This window comes from Balaenoptera acutorostrata, chromosome 18, assembly GCF_949987535.1.
Source record: "Balaenoptera acutorostrata chromosome 18, mBalAcu1.1, whole genome shotgun sequence".
Lineage (NCBI taxonomy): Eukaryota > Metazoa > Chordata > Mammalia > Artiodactyla > Balaenopteridae > Balaenoptera > Balaenoptera acutorostrata.
The window spans coordinates 64,973,461-64,994,419 of NC_080081.1; the positions used below are offsets into that span (position 1 = coordinate 64,973,461).

General features: G+C 46.3%; 2 protein-coding genes across 2 annotated transcripts in view; one reads left to right on the forward strand and one right to left on the reverse strand.

Annotated features, from left to right (window-relative positions):
* Positions 1–20,959, reverse strand: part of TMEM272 (transmembrane protein 272) — an 86,811-nt gene that overhangs the window by 48,629 nt on the left and 17,223 nt on the right. The window contains exon 2 of the mRNA XM_028161741.2: positions 20,485–20,627. The gene's annotated coding sequence lies outside the window, so the exon portion shown is untranslated. The remainder of the gene's footprint in view (positions 1–20,484; positions 20,628–20,959) is intronic.
* Positions 6,280–6,969, forward strand: CCDC70 (coiled-coil domain containing 70). Its single transcript, XM_007193704.2, has one exon. The coding sequence runs from the start codon at positions 6,301–6,303 to the stop codon at positions 6,967–6,969; it is 669 nt and encodes a 222-aa protein (XP_007193766.2). The 5' UTR covers positions 6,280–6,300.

A 20,959-nucleotide genomic window follows, 5' to 3' on the forward strand; every position in this document is an offset into this window, starting at 1 on the left:
GTTAAAAACTGTCTCTGAGGAACTGCAAATGTTGACTTACTAGAGCAAGATATTAAACAGCTGTTATAAATATGATCAAAGGACTAAAAGAAACCGTGCTTAAAGAATTAAAGGAAAGAATGAGAATGATGTATGACCAAATAGAGAATATCAATAAAGAGATAGAAATTATTTTTAAAAAAGAACCAAATAGAAATTCTGGCCTTGAAAATAAAAAATAGAGGGGCTCACAGCAGATCTGAGCTGGCAGAAGAAAAAATCAGTGAACTTGAAGACAGGTCAATTAAGATTATCCAGTCTAAGCAATAGAAAGGCAAAAGAATGAAGAAAAATGAACAGAGCCTCAGAGACCTGTGGGACACCATCAAGCTCCTAACATAAATATAATAGGAATCCTAGGAGGAGAGGAGAGAAAGAAAGAGGAAGAAAGAATATATGAATAAATAAACTTCTCAAATGTGAGGAAAATCTGCATCAAATCTGTACATCTAAGAAGCTCAACAAACTCTAAGTAGTATAAACTCAAAGAGGTCCACATTTAGACACACCATAGTCAAACTGTCAAAAGACAGAGACAAAGAGGGAATCTTGAAAGCAGCAAGAGAAATGATTCACCACATACGACCCCTCCCCGCCACGCTGAAAAATTATTCCCTGGAAGCCTGCTCCTGGACACAATCCAGGTAGAATGTGAAGTAACAATCATTTGCGAGTCATCAACAGCACCAGCCTATTGGTGAAGTCAAAGATGGAAGATGAAGTCTTTCCAACCTTTCATGTTCTCCCTCAACTTTTTAGAGCCTCTCATTTGGTTCCCTATCTTGGCCCTCTCCACCCTGTGACTCAGGACTGAGAGGGGTCTTTGCAAACAGTGTTAAGGGAGCCTATGAAAGCGACATCACTAGGGATCTGATGTGACAATGACTGCCTGTCCTCTGAGGGCTACAGGACTTGCCCAGTTGGGAAATAGCTAAGCAGTAAGTAACTGTTGGCTTTAGATCGGAGAGGATTGGCTGTAAACATAGCTTGATATATAACATTTCCTTTAAAAATAAGTTCCTAGCCTTGAAGTATAAGATTGAAGATTAGGCATGCGTCTTTGATTCATGTTTTTATATCTATATAGACACATATTTACAGTTTTATATTGTACTGTATATCTAAATAGGCATCAATGTATTTGATATTGTATTTATTTTATCTCTTTCTCAAAGATAATTTAAGTGGAATGATAAAAACTTTGGAGATACATTTTTTTCCAGCATTCTAACCCAGAAGACTGCCATTCAGTCGATGGACATGTACTGAACATCTATTATGTACCAGACATTGTGCTAGATGCTAGACACAGAGATGGGAGATGAAGTGTTCCTAGCGGGACAGGAGGGGTGTATGCTCAGTCTGAACTTGGGGGAGAGTTTCAGGAGAAGCTGCCTAGGAGAGCGGACTCCTTATCTGAGTCTTGAAGTGTTAGCTGGACAAAGTGAAGTGGGCTTAGGCCAGACATCCAGGGAGAGAGAACAGCATGGCATGGAAGCGGGGAAAACTCGGCACATTTGAGGAGTTCCAGGTGGCCAGAGCCTAGGTGTCAGGGGAGATGGCTGAAAGGTAAGGCTAAAATTTGTAGGGGCAAATCATGATTATCCCAGCATGCCACTCTAGGAAGACTGAAAATGACACAAAATAGTAATTATAGTTATTCTTATTTCCTATGTATTGAACACTTGCTGTGTGCCAGGCACTGTGTTAGGCTCTCAACATACCAATTTATTCCCCACAAGAGCCCTGTGAGGTAGGTTCTGCTTTAAATGGATAAAGTATACTCCATTGGGAAAAGGAGTCCACAAAGAGACTAGAACCAAAAGGGAAGTAGGAGGAGAACAGAATGGCCTGGCCTTATAGACGTCAAGAGGGAAGGAGTTTCAAAGAAGGATTCATGTCCAGTGCTGCCGAGAGGTCAGTACGATAAGGACTAAACCACTAGCGGGTGAGTGGTGACCTTAAGAGGTACAGTTTCAGTGGAGTTAGGGGACAGAAGACTGCTGTAGGACAAGGGTGCAGATGCAACACATGAATGGGGATAGTAATTGTCAACTGCTCTTTTAAGAAGACTATTTACTTTTTTCTTTTTTTTTTTTTTTGACCACAAGGCGCAGCATGTGGGATCTTAGTTCCCCGACCAGGGATTGAACCCGTGCCCCCTGCAGGGGCAGCATGGAGCCCTAACCACTGGACCACCAGGGAAGTCCCTAAGAAGACTATTTACGGAGGAGAGGGCTAGCAATAGGTACAGGGAGTCAGAGGATTCTGTTTTGGGTTGCTTGGTTGGTTTTAAAATGAGACAGACTTGAGCACGTTTTTGTGCTGAGATGTCAGAGTGAGCAGAGGGTGAGACGTGGATGGCCCATGAGTGAGGGATCACTGATGAAACAAGGTCACTGTGCAGTTCGCAGGAGATGGGGGGAAGGCCTGGCCTTGCCTGGGAGCCCAGAGGAGGACATTAAAGATGGATGTGGATGCCGAGAGGGTGAGCTGGGAGTTTCAGCTCATGGACCTGTTTTCTCCGCGAGTAGGAACCCAGATTCTCTGAGAACAAGGGGTGCCCCTGAATACCTGACTTACGATACGTGTATTTCTATAATACGTTCATTCAACGAGTGCCATAAGCAGACTTCTCCTGCTGCTGCTCAAGTGGGGAGTTAGGTTCAGGGGGAAAATTGTGTACTGTGAACCCTGAGTGCTCACTGACCTACAGTCTGTAGTTTGCTCTATTCTCAAGGGACTCCGTGGACAGGGCCAGCTGCCTTGAATTGACTTCTTCACTCATCTTTGCAGCTCTCTCCTCCTCATAAAGGCAGACACACTCTGTTTCTTTGTGGAGAGCAGCCCTAAAAGGAAAGCCCACTAAAAGCAACGACTGGTGTTAGACCTGCAGAAAGTGTGAGGTCATAAAGGGCCAGAAAATAATGGCTGGGGATAACGTGGATGGGGTGAAATGTAGAACTGGGTGATAGTTGGTATCTATGGTAAAAAGGAAAGAGGAATTTATTAAACTGTTTCAACAAGTTGTCTAGTTAGTGCAAACATTGCTTATGGAGTAAGAAATAAAGCTCTAGTGTAATTTGGAAGGTGATCACTTTCGGAGTTGGGATATGTCCAGGAAACAGTGCAGAAGAAAGTCAGAAGCCTGCACAAATGTTTCCTTATTGTGCAGGGGACGCACTGGGGACAGACAGGTCTCACACATGAAAGGGGACTTCTGTAAACCTTATTTTGTTGTTGAAAAATATAGTTATTTTCTTTAGTGATAGCGTTCAGTGTTTTTAAATTTGCTTCTTAGCGTGGGTGTCTGTATATTTTCCTTCGGCTGGAGGGTTGTATGAGGAGGGGAGGTTTCATCTGAAATTAGTGACCAAGTTGCTAAATGTTTTTGCTATCAATCAGTCCAGTGCTTGATACAAACATCTCTCACTTAGACACACACAAACACACACACACACAGCCACGCACACGCCAGCTATGTGTCCTTCCTTTTCCCCTACTGCCTGCTCCCAAGTCAGAAAGTAGAAAAAGAAGGAGAAAACCTGGAAATCTCCTGGAGGGACTCACGGTGTTCCAGGGTGCAGTGCCCAGCGAGGCCCACTCAGTGAGGCCAGACCCTGGCAGCTGCTTCCAGAAAGCTCAACATGGAAATCAACGCCCTTGCCATGTGTACACATCCTTTGTCTCCCCTGCACTCCAACTGCCGTCCCATGTCCAGACCTTTTTCTCATCTCTCAACCCACCTTTGTTACCGGAATTTTGGGGATAGTTCTGAGATCTGATACCTCAGATAACGGCAATGTGTGGAGATCCTCCCTCCCTCCCTCTCTCTCTTTCTTTCCTTCTTTCTTTCTGCCTTTCCTTTCCTTTCCTTTCTTTCTTTCCTTCTTTCTTCCTCCCTCCCTCCCCCCCTTCTTCCCTCCTTTCTTTCTTTCTTCCTTCCTTTCTTTGTTTCCTTCCTTCCTTCCTTCTTTCTTTCTTTCTCCCTAGCTTTTATTTTACTGTGATATACAATGCATTTACTGGAGTACATAAAACATATGTATACAGCTTAGCACTTTTTTATTACAACACACAGGCAACTGCCACCAAGTAAAGAAAAGGGATACTACTGGCCCCTCAGAAGCCCCTCTCACGTCCTCACTCAATCACAGCCCTTAGTATCCTACCTCCCCACCCACTCCCTCACACACAAGTAATTACTTTTTTAAAAAAAATTTTATTTTATATTGGAGTATATTTGATTTACAATGTTGTGGTAGTTTCAGGTGTACAGCAAAGTGATTCAGTTATACATGCACATATATCTATTCTTTTTCAGATTCTTTTCCCATATAGGTTATTACAGAGTACTGAGTAGAGTTTCCTGTGCTATATAGTATCAATAGGTCCTTGCTAGTTATCGGTTTTATATACAGTAGTGTATATATGTTAATCTCAGCTTCCTAAGTAATTACTATCTTGACTTAATGGGACTCACTTCCTTGCTTGTCTTTTTGTGTTGTCACTTAAGTATATTTCCTTAAACAATAGAGTTTAATTTTGCTTGTTTGGAACTTTTTGTTTCAAAGTCTTTGATCCTGATTCTTTCTTTCAGTATTATAAGGTTTTATAAGTATTATAAGGTTCATCCACATTGTGAGGGTCATTGGACTGCTTGCAGTGTTGAGCTCTTGTGAACATAGCTGCTTGAACATTCCTGTACACGTAACCTGGACACAATTTAGAAGTTCCCTCAGGGCATGTACCTGGGAGTGGAGCAGCTGAGTCATAATGTGTCCTCAATATTGTTATTGAACAATAATGGCTACCATGTGAGAATTGGCTACCATGTGAGAATGGCTACTGGCTACCATGTGAGAATTCCTCTTTCCCACATCCTAGCCAACATTCAGTGTCATCTTTCACCGTTTGGTTTTAAACTTCTGTTCCCAAAATAGATTCTTCTACTAAAATCGACTCCTCCAGGTCTGTGGGTCTCACCTTGTTTCCCACGTGGCTTATAGCAGAGGATATGCACGTGTGGCCCCCTGCTGTGAGCACGCCCAATCAGAAGGTCATGAACAATTCTCAAGTGAGAAAGCCAAAACCTCAGATGTATTCTGGTTGATGTAACACAAATAAATCACTTGGGGCTGTGGCACTTGATTATTTAAAAGCAAAACAAAACTGTGACACACCTCTAAAGTGATCATGTCACACTTGTGTGTCCTGACACTCTGGTTGAGAACCATTGTCCTTGTTGGCTGATATTCTATTATTTCAGTAGCCTTGAGCTTGAACGTACTGACTACCTCTTCAGTGCAAAACCATGACCAGCCAGCGTCTTTCTCTACCACAGCTTGCCCCTCACAAATACCACCAAGGGGACAAAGAGAACAATGGTTAAAATTTCCCAATAATGAACCCTCTTGCACTGTTGGTGGAAATGTAAATTGATACAGCCACTATGGAGACCAGCATGGAGGTTCCTTAAAAAACTAAAAATAGAGCTACCATATGACCCAGCAATCCCACTCCTGGGCATATATCTGGAGAAAAACATGGTGCGAAAGGATACATTCACCCCAGTGCTCACTGCAGCGCTGTTCACAATAGCCAAGACATGGAAGCAACCTAAATGCCCATCGACAGAGGAATGGATAAAGAAGATGTGGTACATATATATGATGAAATATTACTCAGCCATAAAAAAGAATGAAATAATGCCATTTGCAGCAACATGGATGGACCTAGAGATTATCATTCTAAGTGAAGTCAGATAGAGAAAGACAAATATCATGTGACATTGCTCATACGTGGAATCTTTAAAGAATGATACAAATGAACTTATTTACAAAACAGAAACCGAGTCACAGACTTAGAGAACGAACTTATGGTTACCAGGGGGGAAGGGTGAGGGGAAGGGTTAGACTGCGAGTTTGGGATTGACATGTACATACTGCTATATGTAAAATACGTAACCAACAAGGACCCACTTTATAGCACAAGGAACTCAACTCAATACTCTGTAGTAACCTAGACGGGAAAAGAATTTGAAAAAGAATAGATACACGTATATGTAAAAAAAACAAAAATTATAAGATTAAAAAATAATTCCCAGTAATGGCACAGACTCCAGGGCTTGCCCTCTGGGATGTGATACTCAAGGGACATGTTCTCTCTGGTGCCCCCATCGCGTTGGACCAGCTGACCTGGACCTGGCCAGCAGCCCTGTCCTCCCTCGCAGTCACCCCACCATCCTGGCTGACCAAGACAATGTTTCCCTTCAAGGTGAGCAGATGGATGGAGCTGGCCTGCTTCCACTCACTGGTGGTCTCCTCATCCAACATTCGCCAGAAGAAACTAATCCACAAGCTGCAGGAAGAAGAGGTGTTTCGGGAAGAGATGAGACACTTCCGTGAGAAGATAGAAGGCTTCAGGGAAGAGATGTGGAATTTCCGTGGCAAGATCTGCGCTTTCAGGGGCCAGATCTTGGGCATTTGGGAAGAGGAGAGACCCTTCTGGGAAGAGGAGAAAACCTTCTGGAAAGAGGAAAAAGCCTTCTGGGAAATGGAAAAATCTTTCTGGGAAGAAGAGAAAGCCTTTTGGAAAAAGTACCAAATCTTCTGGAAGGAAGATAAGGCCTTCTGGAAAGAGGACAATGCCTTGTGGGAAAGAGACCGGAACCTCCTTCAGGAGGGCAAGGCCCTGTGGGCGGAAGAAAAGGCCCTGTGGAAGGAGGAAAGAGCCCTTCTGGAGGAGGAGAAGGCCCTGTGGGAGGATAAAAAGGCCCTCTGGGAGGAGGAGAAGGCCCTCTGGGAGGAAGAGAAGGCCTTCTGGGTGGAAGGGGGCGCTCAGGTTGTGGAGGAGCAGAGGCTGGCAGGGGGGCACCGCAACGTCAATGGGGGGCCCCGGTCGGCAGCCTCCTGCCAGGGCAGGGCGTGAGCACAGGAGACGAAGGGCTGGGGGGTCCTCACTGATGGATTGGGACTCGAGTCCGGGGTGACCCCATGTGCTGAAGAAAACATGCTCTTATTTGTCTCCTGGCTTCAAAAGATCTAATAAAGTTCTGAGGAGAGGTCTGGAAAACCAACTTCTGTAAGGAGGCCAGCTGCATTTTTTCAGGTTTTGTGATTCTCAGAGGTCGTAATCCCGTCCTCCAGGCTGCTCTGCTGTCCACAGAGCTTGGCTCCGTGAGCAGCTCCCCGTGAGCGCGGCATGTGTGGGTGGGTGTAAGTGGAGACCCTGGACTCTCCTGAAAAGAGTCAGAATGGGGATGGGGGTGAGGGCGATGCCAGCAAGAGACACGTAGGGACAGAGAGGGGCGGAGATACCTCTGCCTCTGTGGAGCTGCGGGGCAGTCATTTCTCCTCCACTCTGGGCAGTCTTGGAGGCTGCGAGCGGGCTGGCAGCTTCCCAGAAAAGGCTGCAGCGCTGTTAACAGTTCATCCGTGGTTTGTCCTCACCTGGGAGGCCATTCAGAACACAGAGGCAGCACCCCCCCAGCAGTTCACTCACTCACGGATCCAGGTTTCCACCAGACTTCTCAACTGCCCGTTCTCTGTAGCGTGAGAAAGGGGCGTGGCATTAGGCTGAGGCTCTAGAGCTCCGCCCACAAGAGCACTGCCCTTCCCTGATGGAGTCCTGTGGACCAGGTGGGGCCATCTGGGAGGTGTCAGGGACACCTCCCTGACCCGATACTCCCATTCACGCAGGTCTCACATACCTGTTATTTCTGCATTATCAATTCCTTCCTTTGTGTTTCCCTCATTCCATTCACTTAAAATTAAAATGCCCCAGGGAGGTAGTACATTAAATGAATGTACACTAATGTGGTCAGCAATTTACATGCCTAACTTCTCCTCTGGGATTAGACCATCTATATGGGCATTGGTATGGAAGGGACCAGAAGGCGGGTAGAAAGAACTGTCAAGGCCAACATCGCCTGCTTCCCCTTTTCTTGGGCCTGGCCCTCACTGTCATTCACATGGCAACTTACCTTGCCTTTGTGCATCCCTTACTATTTGATAAGCACGTTCACATCTGCCAACTCATGTAAGCTTCACCACAACTCTGTGGGTTGACAGGGAAGGTACATAAACCCATTGTACAGGTGAGGAAACAGAGACCTGGAGAAGTAGAGGGACTGCACATGGCCAGGCAAGCAGCAAATGGGAGGTCCAGGACTAGAGCTCACACCGTCTGCCCGTTGGTCCCATTCCTTTTCTAACACAGCCGGGTCATGGCACGTGGCTTTAGAGTAGCTCAGCCAATGACGGCATCAGGGCTGGATGAGCCTAAAGCGCCTGGGGATTTCACTGTGGTTTGGGGGGGTGGTCGAGAAACAGGGAGAGGAGGGGACAGGGTCCCCCTAGGTATGCTGAGCAGATGTCCGGGTACAGGAGAGTGGGCCAACCCCAAGAGCAGTCTCCATGGCTCCGTGTCACTCTGAGGAAGTTGGGGTTCCTTGCAAGGCCTCTGATCCTCAGGAGTCAGGGCCAGGGCGCTGGGAGCCACTTTCTCCTTTGCCACAAACTGAGTTTTGCATCCTCAGCTCCCAACGGGCCCCTGGGCAAAGACGTCAGAAGCGGAGGGAATAAGATGCTGGTGTGGAGAATCAGATTTCAAGGGGAGACAGCTAGGGGCCCTCACTCGAGAAGACCTGTCCAGTGGATGGTGTGCAGGAGGGTGGGAACCCCAGTGCAGCAAGAGCTGCAGATTCAGCAATTCCAGTGATTCTGCCCCAAACAAAAGCAAACAGATTGTTGATCTTAAGCCCAAAGAAATGTAAGCCAGGTGGAGGCAGGAACTGGGAATGTGCATTTCCCCCCCAACAGCATCCCATAGGAACCACTGGGAGAGACAGCTGTCATTTGAAGGACTGGAGGAGGACAGGTGGGTCCCTCTGTGAGTCCACCCTTCTTCCAGGCAACTGACATAAATGTCCACTGTTCCAGCTCTGTCCCCTTAGGTCTCAGTGGTGAACAGACCAGTGCATCCCAGCGTGACGTGCCTAGCTCATCTTTGGGACTTGTGACACAGTTTTATCATCTAATTCAGAACCAGAAGAACAAAGGATCATGAATAACTGATTACTGCTAATAGTCATGCAAGTAGCATGAACTGGTGAAACGGACTTAGCTTATGGTCCGAGAGGGATGGCCAGGAGCCAGTGTTACCTCCATCATTTATCAGAAAATGACTGTATGAGTTTCCGAGGGCTGCCCTCACAAATTACCACAAACAACCAAACTGCATTCGCTCGTAGCTGCGGGTCACGCTGTTGGCAGTGCTGGGTCTCTCCGGGGTCTCTGAGGGAGGACCCATTCCATGCCACTGTCCCAGCTTCCGCTGGCTACCTGCAGTTGCTGGCGACTTGGAGGTCGGCTTCCACTAGGGTGGTGGGGACACGGTGGCTCCTTGACTCTGTCTCTCTGGAGAACCCTGACTGATAGAGCACCTACCCGGGGGGGCCCCAGGACAGCCGACCTCCAAAGCCTTGCCGTCGGTCACCGTGTGACACCCACCACAATCAAACCTCTGGAACAACTTCATGTCTCACTTTTATCCAGAAGTAGAGGGCCAAGGAGGGAAGGACTGACCAATCCTTTAACAACAGGTGGTCTACTGGGAAGCCCTATTTCCTCATTACCAAACCCAGGGCTCTCTGCTCTGATGCCACTGGCTGTTTGGCCAGTTCCTCACTCCTTGAATTTCTCAGGCATGACTGAGATCACCATGTTACCCAAACCTTAGGTGCCAGATTTTAAGCCTCTCAGTGAGCTCCTGAGAGCCCTCCTCTGTCTTGACTTGGGGTAAGACGTAGCCCAGAAGAAGCAGGGATGAAAAGAGAAGAGGAAGGGATTTCCAGCTAAAGATCACATACAAATGCATTCACCAGCTTCTACTCCCTCCCAAAATCCCAGTGAAACACGGTAAGGAGATGGTTAAAAAGACGGAAATCCACAAGAACAAAGAATAGGAGAGAAGCCAGTAGCAACCAAAATTTTGAAAGCACAAAAGCAGATGGATGAATGGAGCAGACTTAGCAGAAACACAGCTGAATCTTCAACTGGCAGTGGGGAAAGACAAGGACCAACCCAATTTACACTGCAGAGCCACCTTCCTCCAGGAAGACACAGGAATTAGCAGGTCAAATACTTCTTGAGGCGTAGGTAAAGGTGGAGCTGACAACGGGAAGACCGGATGAAAGTCTTTTTAAGAAGCAAACTCCTAGGTCCTCTCCCCAACTCAGTAGAGCCGGAGGCTGTAGCTCCTCCATTATGTAGGAGATTGGAGATTGACTCTCTGAAGAGGACAAAACTCAGGGTCTTAGAACTAGAGATATCAGGTCTAGCTGAAGATGGTGATACCTTGCTAAAAATGGCTGAAAAATAAAGATGTACCTGAAAAGTGTTGAGACACCCCACCCAACCCTAGTGGCAGCCAACCTCTAAGATGGCTCCTAGGGGATCCGCCCTCCTGGTATGCATGCCCTGGGGCAGTCGCCTCCCACACTGAAAAGGGCTGATCTGTGTAACCAGTGGGGCACTGTGGACAATGACGGAGTGTGACTGCTGAGACCAGGTCATAAAAGACATCACAGCTTCTGCCTTGCTCTCTCTTAAATCGCTCACTCTAGGCAAGGCTGCTGCCACGTCATGAGGACACATGGGGAGGAAACGAGGCCTCCTGCAGACAACCAGCGACTTGCCAGGAATGTTAAGTGAGCCACTTTGGAAGCAGAACCTCTGGACCCAGGTAGATGACTGTAGACCCAACCCATATCTCACTGTGACCTCATGAGAGACCTGGGCCAGAACCATTCAGTTAAGCTGTCCTTGAATTTCTAACCCACAGAGACTTTGAGATGATAAAACTTTTGTAACGCAAGGTTTTGGAGTAGTCTGTTATGCAGTAATAGATTAATCTCACACACACACACACACACACACACACCCCACCATTTTTTCTCCACTCAGTTCCCAGAATGCTGGCAGCCAAGCTTTTAGGCAGGAAACTGAAGCATCTTCTCTGGGGAATTTGACCATCCCAGGAGAACAGGCCTAAATGTGTAACACTGAGGACTCACCTGTGCACACAGAGCGTCCAGTCACCTCTTTATTGCCCCCCTTAAATGTGAGCAGATGTCCAAGGATCACCAGGCACTTTAGGTAAGCCTCTAATATGACACGGGCTAAAATGAACAGTTAACTGTAACTTGGAGGAAATAGAGAATATACAGGGAGAGGGAGGCTTTAAAAGAAATAAGAGACAATATTGCATCCCTGAAACAAGAACAAAATGCTAGGAATATTCAGAAAATCCGAAAAGAGTTATTGGCAGTATCACATAGCAGGAATGAAAAGTTCAAGAAATGGGTTGGGGACTTCCCTGGCGGTCCAGAGGTTAAGACTCCGTGCTTCCACTGCAGGAGGAGTGGGTTTGATCCCTGGTCGAGGAGCTAAGATCCCACATGCCACACGGCACAGCCAAAAAAAAAAAAAAAGAAATGGACTGGATGGTAAAATTGAAGAACTCTCTGAGAAAGATGAGAAAAGGACAAGAAAACTGGTCAAGGGACGTTAAAAAAAATAGAGGTGGGACAAGGGTCCAGGACGTCCATCCTCCAGATAATGAGATCCAGAAAGAAAAGAAAAAGAATGTAGGGGGAAAAAATTATCAAAGAAATCATTCAAGACTATGTCTCAACACAATTTTACAGATGGAAAAGGCCCAAAGCGCCCAAAATACTGGGTGAAAACTCATCCGACCAGGACATATCACTATGGAATTTCAGACCACTGGGGGCAAAGAGAAGATCGTCAAAGAAAGACTAGATAAGAGAATATCTTCAGATTTCCCAGCACCACCACAATGGCACATGGAGGACAATGGAACAATGGCTTTAACAGACTGAGAGAGATGGTTCCAACTACGGGCTCTACACTCAGCCAGACTGTCAATCAAGAGCCAGCGTAGAATAAAGGCATCTCCAGGCACACAAGATCTCAATTTACCACAACACATCCTTTTCTGAGAAGTGCCACCAAAATAGGGAGTTTAGCAAAACAAGGGTAGATATGGGATCCAGGGAACGAGATCCAACACAAGGGTTAGTAGGAGGGAGACCCCAAGGTGACAGCTGTGGCCCAAATCCAGACAGGATCCCAGGACAGACTGGAGCAGGTCTGAAAGTGTTAAAAAAGACTTCTTCAAGAGATGAAACTGAAGAAGTTTCAGTTGATGAAATTGAAACTATAATGCAAAAAGATACATGTACCACAATGTTCATTGCAGCACTATTCACAATAGCCAGGACATGGAAGCAACCTAAGTGTCCATCAACAGATGAATGGATAAAGAAGATGTGGTACATATATACAATGGAATATTACTCAGCCATAGAAAGAAACGAAATTGAGTTATTCGTAGTGAGGTGGTTGGACCTAGAGTCTGTCATACAGAGTGAAGTCAGTCAGAAAGAGAAAAACAAATACCGTATGCTAACACATATATATGGAAACTAAAAAACGGTACTGATGAACCTAGTGACAGGGCAGGAATAAAGACGTAGATGTAGAGAACGGACTTGAGGACACGGTGGGGTGGGGAAGCTGGGACGAAGTGAGAGAGTGGCATGGGCTTATAAATACTACCAAATGTAAAATAGATAGCTAGTGGGAAGCTGCTGCATAGCACAGGGAGATCAGCTTGGTGCTATGTGTCCACCTACAGGGGTGGGATAGGGAGGGTGGGAGGGAGACGCAAGAGGGAGGAGATATGGGGATATATGTATACATATAGCTGATTCACTTTGTAGTACAGCAGAAACTAACACAATATTGTAAAGCAATTATACTCCAATAAAGATGCGAAAAAAAAAAAGATGAAATTGGTGGAATACTTAAAGTGACTGAACGGATTGAGAGGATATTAACACTGCTGGGGGAGAGTTTGAGGGTAAATAACTAACTGGTGAGTAGGGAGAAAACTGAGCAACTGGGAAGAAAGCAATAGTTGTACAGTAATGTGAAACAAAGACGTGTGCAGAAAAGGGAAAATAGCAGTAGAATACTGCACACTCAGCCGTGAATAGCATTCACATAGTTAGGTAAATATAAATACTGATTGTGATCTATCCAAAATTATAATACACAATATTAGAATAAGAGGGGGGATGGGAAATCTGCCTTTTTTTTTTATCGTGAGAAGTCAGTATATAATGCCTAAAATTAAAATGCAAAGAGCAGGTGACACAAGCATATTATTTACAGCAGTGTTTCTCGCACTTTTGCCTACATCAGCCCCATCCTTTCTCCAGCCACCCAGAATGTCTCTCCTTCCCTGAGCTTGAGCTCCTTAGTGAATCTGAGCTCTTGCACCTGTCACACCTGTAATCTGAAGGGTTTCTCCTTCCCTCAGCCTTCACCTTTGCTGATAAGCTCACACTCATCCTTCAAGGATCAGCCTGGTATCACTTGCCCTAGGTTGCCTTCCCTGACCGTGGGTGGGGATCCTTCTGTGGTCCCTCTCGCACCTGTACCTGCCCTGGTCACTCTGGGCTGTCCTCTCTGGTTTATTTGCCCGAATCCTCCAGAAGACTGTAAAGGTTAAGAGGGCATAGACAATGCATGTCTGAAGGCTTTGTGGCTGCCCTGGGACCCCTGGATCCCAGGATCCCAACACCTTTGGAATACCCTTCTTACGTCTGGGGAATTTCTCACCTTATAAGGGAAGGTCAGAAATTTATTTCCCAGCCTCCCTTGCAGCCATGGCTCAGACATGCGACCCAGGCTCCACCAATCACTCTCATCCATGCCAGACTTCAGTGAAGAAAAAGATGCCAGGCAGAAGTCATCATGTGACAGTGGCAGGAAACGAGTTCTTAGAGACAGCAGAGCTGAGGCCCCGGCAGAAGGGTCCCTGCCGGGGACAGTGGCATGAGCCTCAAAGCCCAAAGCCCAACTGCAGGGATGATAGGGGCTCATCTGGGGTGATTGAGAACAGTGTTCCGGGCAACGTGCCTAGCTGCGTATCCACCAGCCCCAGTTCTCTGACTATTGGGGAGATTCTGTAAGCAACCTATTATCTTTCAATAAATACTTTGATAAACTAGCTAGAATGTGTTGTTTTGTTTTTTAACTAAGTACCAGGACAAGATGGAGAGTAACTGTCCCACTTTAGGCTTTATTCTCAGTGCTTAGCAAATCTTGGGCACTTAGTACTCAATACATGTTTAATGATATAGATGAATGAATGAATGAATGAATGGGGGGAGAACACCTCCCCTGAAGTCAGTGACCCTGACCCCTGACTTCCCTGAGGGGAGGAATGTGGATGGCTGTAGGTGCTTCCAGCCCTGCCCCTTCTCAGCTTGGAACCACATATCCAGGTTCCCACTCAGGCCATGCAACCCCAGACCCCAAGAGGTGAAGAAGAGATACCCCGTTGTTCTACAGAGGATACGACGCTGAAGACGTATGACAATCTCTTTCACCCCAGAGAAGGGGAAATCATATGGGTGATTTCTCTCACTCCAGCAGGTGGGTGCAAGCCCACGTCATCACTTATTTTCTTTTTTTGCCCACTGTGAGCCCCTCCAGCTGGAAAGACTGGTTTTGCTCACGCTTTAGGACTGTGCTGTCTGTGCACGCCTCCCTCCTCCTCCACACTTGAAATGAGCTTTGGGTAACATAAAACAACGCTTAGCAACAGCCTGACTGGGGCTCAATTGCTAGGGGGTCACTGCACACCGAGCTGCACTTTTTGCAGAACTCAGAGCTGGTTGCTTAGCAACAAAATGCGATGCTGGTTTAACTAGTTCTAGATCTACATTTTCCTAATCAATGCAGGCAGAAGACACAGCTGAGCCTTGAGAAGAGAGAACACTTGCTGATGTTGGTTGAGAGCTCACCCGGCTTTAAGCACTGATCTAAGCGCTGCCCACTGCATGCGTTACGTCTCAGTTAATCCTCACCACAACCTGGTGAGGTAGCACCAGTATTAGCTTCAATGGCGAATGAGGAAATTGAGCACAGGGAGTCCAGGGTGACACAATCCATAAGAGGTAGAATGGGGATCTGAACCCAGGTTGTCTCTGCTCCAGAACCCAAGCTTTTGTCAACTAAATTCAAATGGCCCCATTCGGTGGGCACTCCTAGATGCCTTTCCCTTAAAACAGCTAAGGCAGAAAGCTCTTCCAATGGACCAGATGGGCATTCTTCAGCCACACAAAAAGTTAAGCGGATCTCGGGGACTTCCCTAGTGGCGCAGTGGTTAAGAATCCGCCTGCCAATGCAGGGGACACGGGTTTGAGCCCTGGCCCGGGAAGATCCCACATGCCGCGGAGCAACCAACCCCGTGCACCACAACTACTGAGCCTGCGCTCTAGAGCCCGTGAGCCACAACTACTGAGCCCACGCACCGCAACTACTGAAGCCAGTGCGCCTAGAGCCCATGCTCCGCAATGAGAGAAGCCACCACAATGAGAAGCCCGCGCACCACAACGAAGAGTAGCCCCCGCTCGCCACAACTAGAGAAAGCCCGTGCGCCGCAACGAAGACCCAACGCAGCCAAAAATAAATACATAAAATAAATAAATTTTAAAAATAAAGTTAAGCTGATCTTAACATACTCCATATATCTTAAGAACTCTCATCAATGAATGACCTGGTTTTGATGGCAAGCCCCCTCTACCCCCTGCCACGCGCGCGCACGTGCACACACACACACACACACACACACATGCACGTGAAGCATCACCACGAAGATATTCTGACAGTTCCCTTGACTCTCCACCCACCCGCCCCTCTCCAAACGCAGTAGAGTGTCAACCAAATTCTGACATGGCCCAGGGGACACTTCTTGGCCCCAGTGTCCCTGGGGGTTGACCTGGTTCAAGGTGATGGGAGGCTGTGGCCCCATGGGGAGAGGGAATCGGGAAGAAAGAGCCTCCTTGCAGGGGCTGCTGACCTGCAGTGACCACACGCCTCTCCAATGCCCACGAACAGTCTCCTGGTGAGACTCGGCTGGCACCCAGGACACCCCTTACCGAAGGCCCAGGGAATGAGCCTCGTCTCTTCCTCCTCAGCCACAAAGATCTACTTAGACCCCAACTCCAAAACCAAAGCCTTTTACCTTCAACCCTGCCCTTCCTCCACCTTGGGTGTTTAGCCCAGGGCAATTCTGTTCTAGCTGCTTCTTACCGTCTGCCTTTGATCACCTGGGCTGCTGCTTCCTAGCCCAGATCTCTTCTTCTAAGTTGGGGTTTCTCTATGTCTTTTTCATCCTCATCCCCGTACCCTCCTCCACTTTGTTCTTTGCAACTCTCCTGGCGGGGGTGGGGACGCCCTCCGGGAAAGAAGGGAGCAGGAGGGCGACCAAACCACTTGTCAGAGCATTGTTCTATTGGCTTCTGGAACATCTCCCACATCCTCCCTAGACTCTACCATGACCTCTTCCCTTTTGAAAGTCCCTGTTGGTTTTTCCCTTAAAGTGTGGTCATCAGGCCGCTGTTGGCCCCTCAGGTTAGGGGACCAGGGAGTCGTGAAATCATTTCATTAGCATACATGTCACCAGTTTGAAACTAAGTTTAACTGTGAGGATCAGAAATCCTGTCGGGGGCTTCCCTGGTGGCGCAGTGGTTGAGAATCTGCCTGCTAATGCAGGGGACACGGGTTCGAGCCCTGGTCTGGGAAGATCCCACATGCCACGGAGCAGCTGGGCCCGTGAGCCACAATTGCTGAGCCTGCGCGTCTGGAGCCTGTGCCCCGCGACGGGAGGGGCCGCGATAGAGAAAGGCCCGCGCACCGCGATGAAGAGCGGTCCCCGCACCGCGATGAAGAGTGGCCCCCGCTTGCCGCAACTGGAGAAAGCCCTCGCACGAACCGAAGACCCAACACAGCCAAAAATAAATAAATAAATAAATAAATAAGAAAATCCTTTAAAAAAAAAAAAAAAAAAAAAAAAAAAAGAAATCCTGTCGGGTTCTTAATAATCATTACATTTGTAGCAACTTACACAGGCCACAAAGATTACCCTGTTCGTGTCTTGGGTAATACTCAGTTAACTTCATTTCGTATCATTTGCATACTTTCATTATTTACTGTTAAATTTGCGTGTTTGATTTTATTACTGTGTTGCCTTATATCTTCATTTCTAAAATTGAGTCACTGGCTCCAAAGTGGCTTACTAAATGGAATGTGATGGAATGGAGGTGATGTTTTAGGGAGTAATGGGTGGTGAGAAAGTGGGTAACGAGGGGTCTGGAAAAAATCAACGTTAAGTGTCTAAGTTTGTTATTAGGTATTGGAAAGCCATTAAAGGTTTTTGTCTGTTTGCTGGCATGTTTTTGTATGTGAAAATTTCTTTTGCTATTTATAATCCCAACTAGTTTACAGGAGATGGGATTCTGTCAAAAGAGCAACATTTGTTGGCAGAATACTCTGATGAGTTTGAGGTGCAAGCTGGAGGGCAGGAGCAGGGAGAGAGCAGTTCCTTGGGATGCTAACAGGAAAAATCTTTGGAATTCTTAGCCAGTGGTGGCTCTAGAATTTCTACTTTGCAGGGGATTAGAGATTTAGTTGGCAGGGAGCTCTGAAGCTAAAACCCCTTCTTCCAGCAAAAACTTGTCACCCACCATTGTTCCCAGGGCTGATCTGAGAGGCAGGGAGTGAGGACCAGAGATGGAAGAGAGAAAGAACGAAACGCAGGCCGGCTCTGTATGAGTGGCGCTGTATGACTCCTCTCTACTCTCACTTAAGGACTGTGCAGCTCAGGACTTCAGAGGATGAAATGTGGTGATGTATGTAAAATGCCAAACACATAGTTTCTCAATAAATGTCTACTCCCTACTTTTTCTCCCCTCCACCTCATATAATATGCCCCATTACACTGTAAGGCAGGGCAGAGAATCTGCCTGGTCCATCTTTGTTTCTTCAGCTCCTTGCACAGACCCTGGCTGATAGTAGGTGCTCAGTAAATGTTTGTGTGCATGAGAGAATGGGACATAATTTGCTAAGTGCTTCTACCAGCATTGAATCTTATGTTTGTTTTAAATTTTTCTTCTTTATCAATATCACTACAATGAATATATTTGTTCCTATGCTGGAGCTGGACTCAAGGAAGTAGAAATAGTGAGTCAAGGAGTAAATTTCCCCAAATTATTTTCTGAAGTGTATGTATTAATTGATCATTTTACCAGCCTTGTATAAATGGCATTGGTTTTTCTACCTTCTCAAAAACTTTGGGTATTTCCATTAAAAAAAAAAAATGCAAATGTGTGAAAAATGGGACCTTATTCTGGATTTTAAATTTGTATTAATTTGACTTGTGAGACTACACATTTTCTAATGCCTGTTTACTAGTTTTATTTCCTCTTTTGTGTGGATTGTCAGTTCACATCCTTTGTTTATTAAACTACAGGATTTTAAGCATTTTTCCTATCAGTTTGTATGAAGTTTTTTTTTTAAATTAATTTATTTTTATTTATTTTTGGCTGCGTTGGGTCTTCGTTGCTACGCACGGGCTTTCTCTAGTTGCAGCGAGCGGGGGCTACTCTTCGTTGCAGTGCACGGGCTTCTCATTGCGGTGGCTTCTCTTGTTGCGGAGCATAGGCTCTAGGGCGTGCAGGCTTCAGTAGCTGTGGCACGTGGGCTCAGTAGCTGTGGCTCACGGGATCTAGAGCGCAGGCTCAGTACTTGTGGCGCACAGGCTTAATTGCTCCACAACATGTGGGATCTTCTGGACCAGGGCTCGAACCCGTGTCCCCTGCATTGGCAGGCGGATTCTTAATCCACGCCACCAGGGAAGCCCCCGTATGAAGTATTTACAGACTAAAGATATTAACTCCTATCTGGTTTGCTGCAAATTCTTTTTCCACTCTGCTGTTGGCTGTGTTATTTAAGTTCTGCTGTATGATTTTATTTCAGCTATACTGTGGTCACTTAATTTTTAAAAAACTTGCAGTTGGGGCTTCCCTGGTGGCGCAGTGGTTGAGAATCTGCCTGCCAATGCAGGGGACACGGGTTCGAGCCCCGGTCTGGGAAGATCCCACATGCCACGGAGCAACTGGGCCCGTGAGCCACAATTACTGAGCCTGCGCGTCTGGAGCCTGTGCTCCGCAACAAGAGAGGCCGTGACAGTGAGAGGCCCGCGCACCGCGATGAAGAGTGGTCCCCACTCGCCGCAACTGGAGATAAGCCCTCGCACAGAAACGAAGACTCAACACAGTCATAAATAAATAAATAAAAGAACGTGAATTTCTTAAAAAATTAAAAAAAAAACAAAAACAAAAAAACAAAAAAAAAACTTGCAGTTGTGTTTTTTGTTTTTTTGGGTTTTTTTCTGGAAAAATTTACACTTAAAAACTCCTCCGGAACTTCCCTGGTGGTTCAGTGGTAAGGAATCTGCCTTCCAATGCAGGGGACGTGGGTTCGATCCCTGGTCGGGGAACTAAGATCCCACATGCTGTGAGGCATCTAAGCCTGCGTGCTGCAACTACTGAGCTCACAAGCCTCAACTAGAGAGAAGCCCACGTGCCACAACGAAGACCTGATGCAGCCAAAAAAAATAAAAAGAAAAAAAAAGTTCTCCTCCATACACAGATTTGATAAATATTCACTTTTATTTTCTTCTGGTTTTTCTCCCTCCAATAGCTCATTGTTAAGTGTGTAACTCTTGAATGTATATGGAATTAAATTAGTATCTGGTGTATGGAGAGAGGTCAGGGCCAAAGACATGCTTCTGAATTGTTAATTAGGAATTCCTTCACAATGTATCAAATGACTCTTCCTTCTCTATGTGAAGCCTCCTTAGTTATATATTAAATTTATATATAATATGATGTTTGTGTCCCTTCTATTTAATGTTTTAATGCGTTAGTGAGAATTTCTAAAAGGACATTATATAAAAATGGTAACATTGGGTATGGGTTGATTTGAATTTACTCATAGATTCTGGGAATTTAAGCAAACCTCCCTTAGCTGGGCAAGAGAGGCCCCGAGCCCCACAGATCACAAATACCAGCCAACAAAACTGTTATAATTACTATTTTTCAATCTTGTTAGAATTATTTTTGAGTTTTGTGACTGCTTTGGTAAATGCGAGTTACAAAAGGGGAGCTACGAGCAGAACTGGGTCTCCCAGAGCAGGTGACAGTAAGCACCCCAGCCTTGGTCTGACAGAAGAGAGACGGTGTAAACTCAAGAGTTCTCCTGTTCACGTGGGTGAGAAGCAGAGCCAACCAGCCTGCAGCACAGAGGGAAGGAGAGTGAGAGCCAGGGACAGGGACCCCCGGGTTCCTTGGAGCCCACTGCTTTCTGGTCTCTGACTTTTCATGGGTGGGCTGCTCTATGAGATACTCTGGTGTCCTTATAAGACTTTCTCCTTTTTACTTACATCAGTTCAAGTGATTTCTATTTCCTGAACCTGAAAAAGTCCGAAGGAACAAGACCTCACCTTCGTGAGCGACCACAGGTTTTGCTGTCTCCACCAGGAACTGGACAAGCTGTCTACTGCCGCCGTTGACAGAAGCAATCCATCAAATTAGCGATTGGGAACATTGCTGGGATGACTCTAAGGTGTTCCTGCATCACCCAAATCTGCAAACAGAGAATGCAATGATCAGAAATTTCTAAAACTCAGAGAATACTTGGAACATGGGTGAAGTTACGATGAGCGGTGCATATAAAGGCAAATGAAACATGTGTCCTTCATCTTCTCATCACCCATGCCTCACCACACACACAATCCTTCGCTTTCCATCAGGAATTTCAGATCACCTGTTTTGTGCCAGGCACTAAGGAGAGTGAGACTTAATTTCAACAGATTGTTATACATGCTCAGAGAGAGCTTTACAGAGGGTGCTTTGGAGTGTGGAGAAGGGTCGTTTAGCCCAACAAGGGGGTCAGGAAGGGCTTCCTAAAGAATAAAA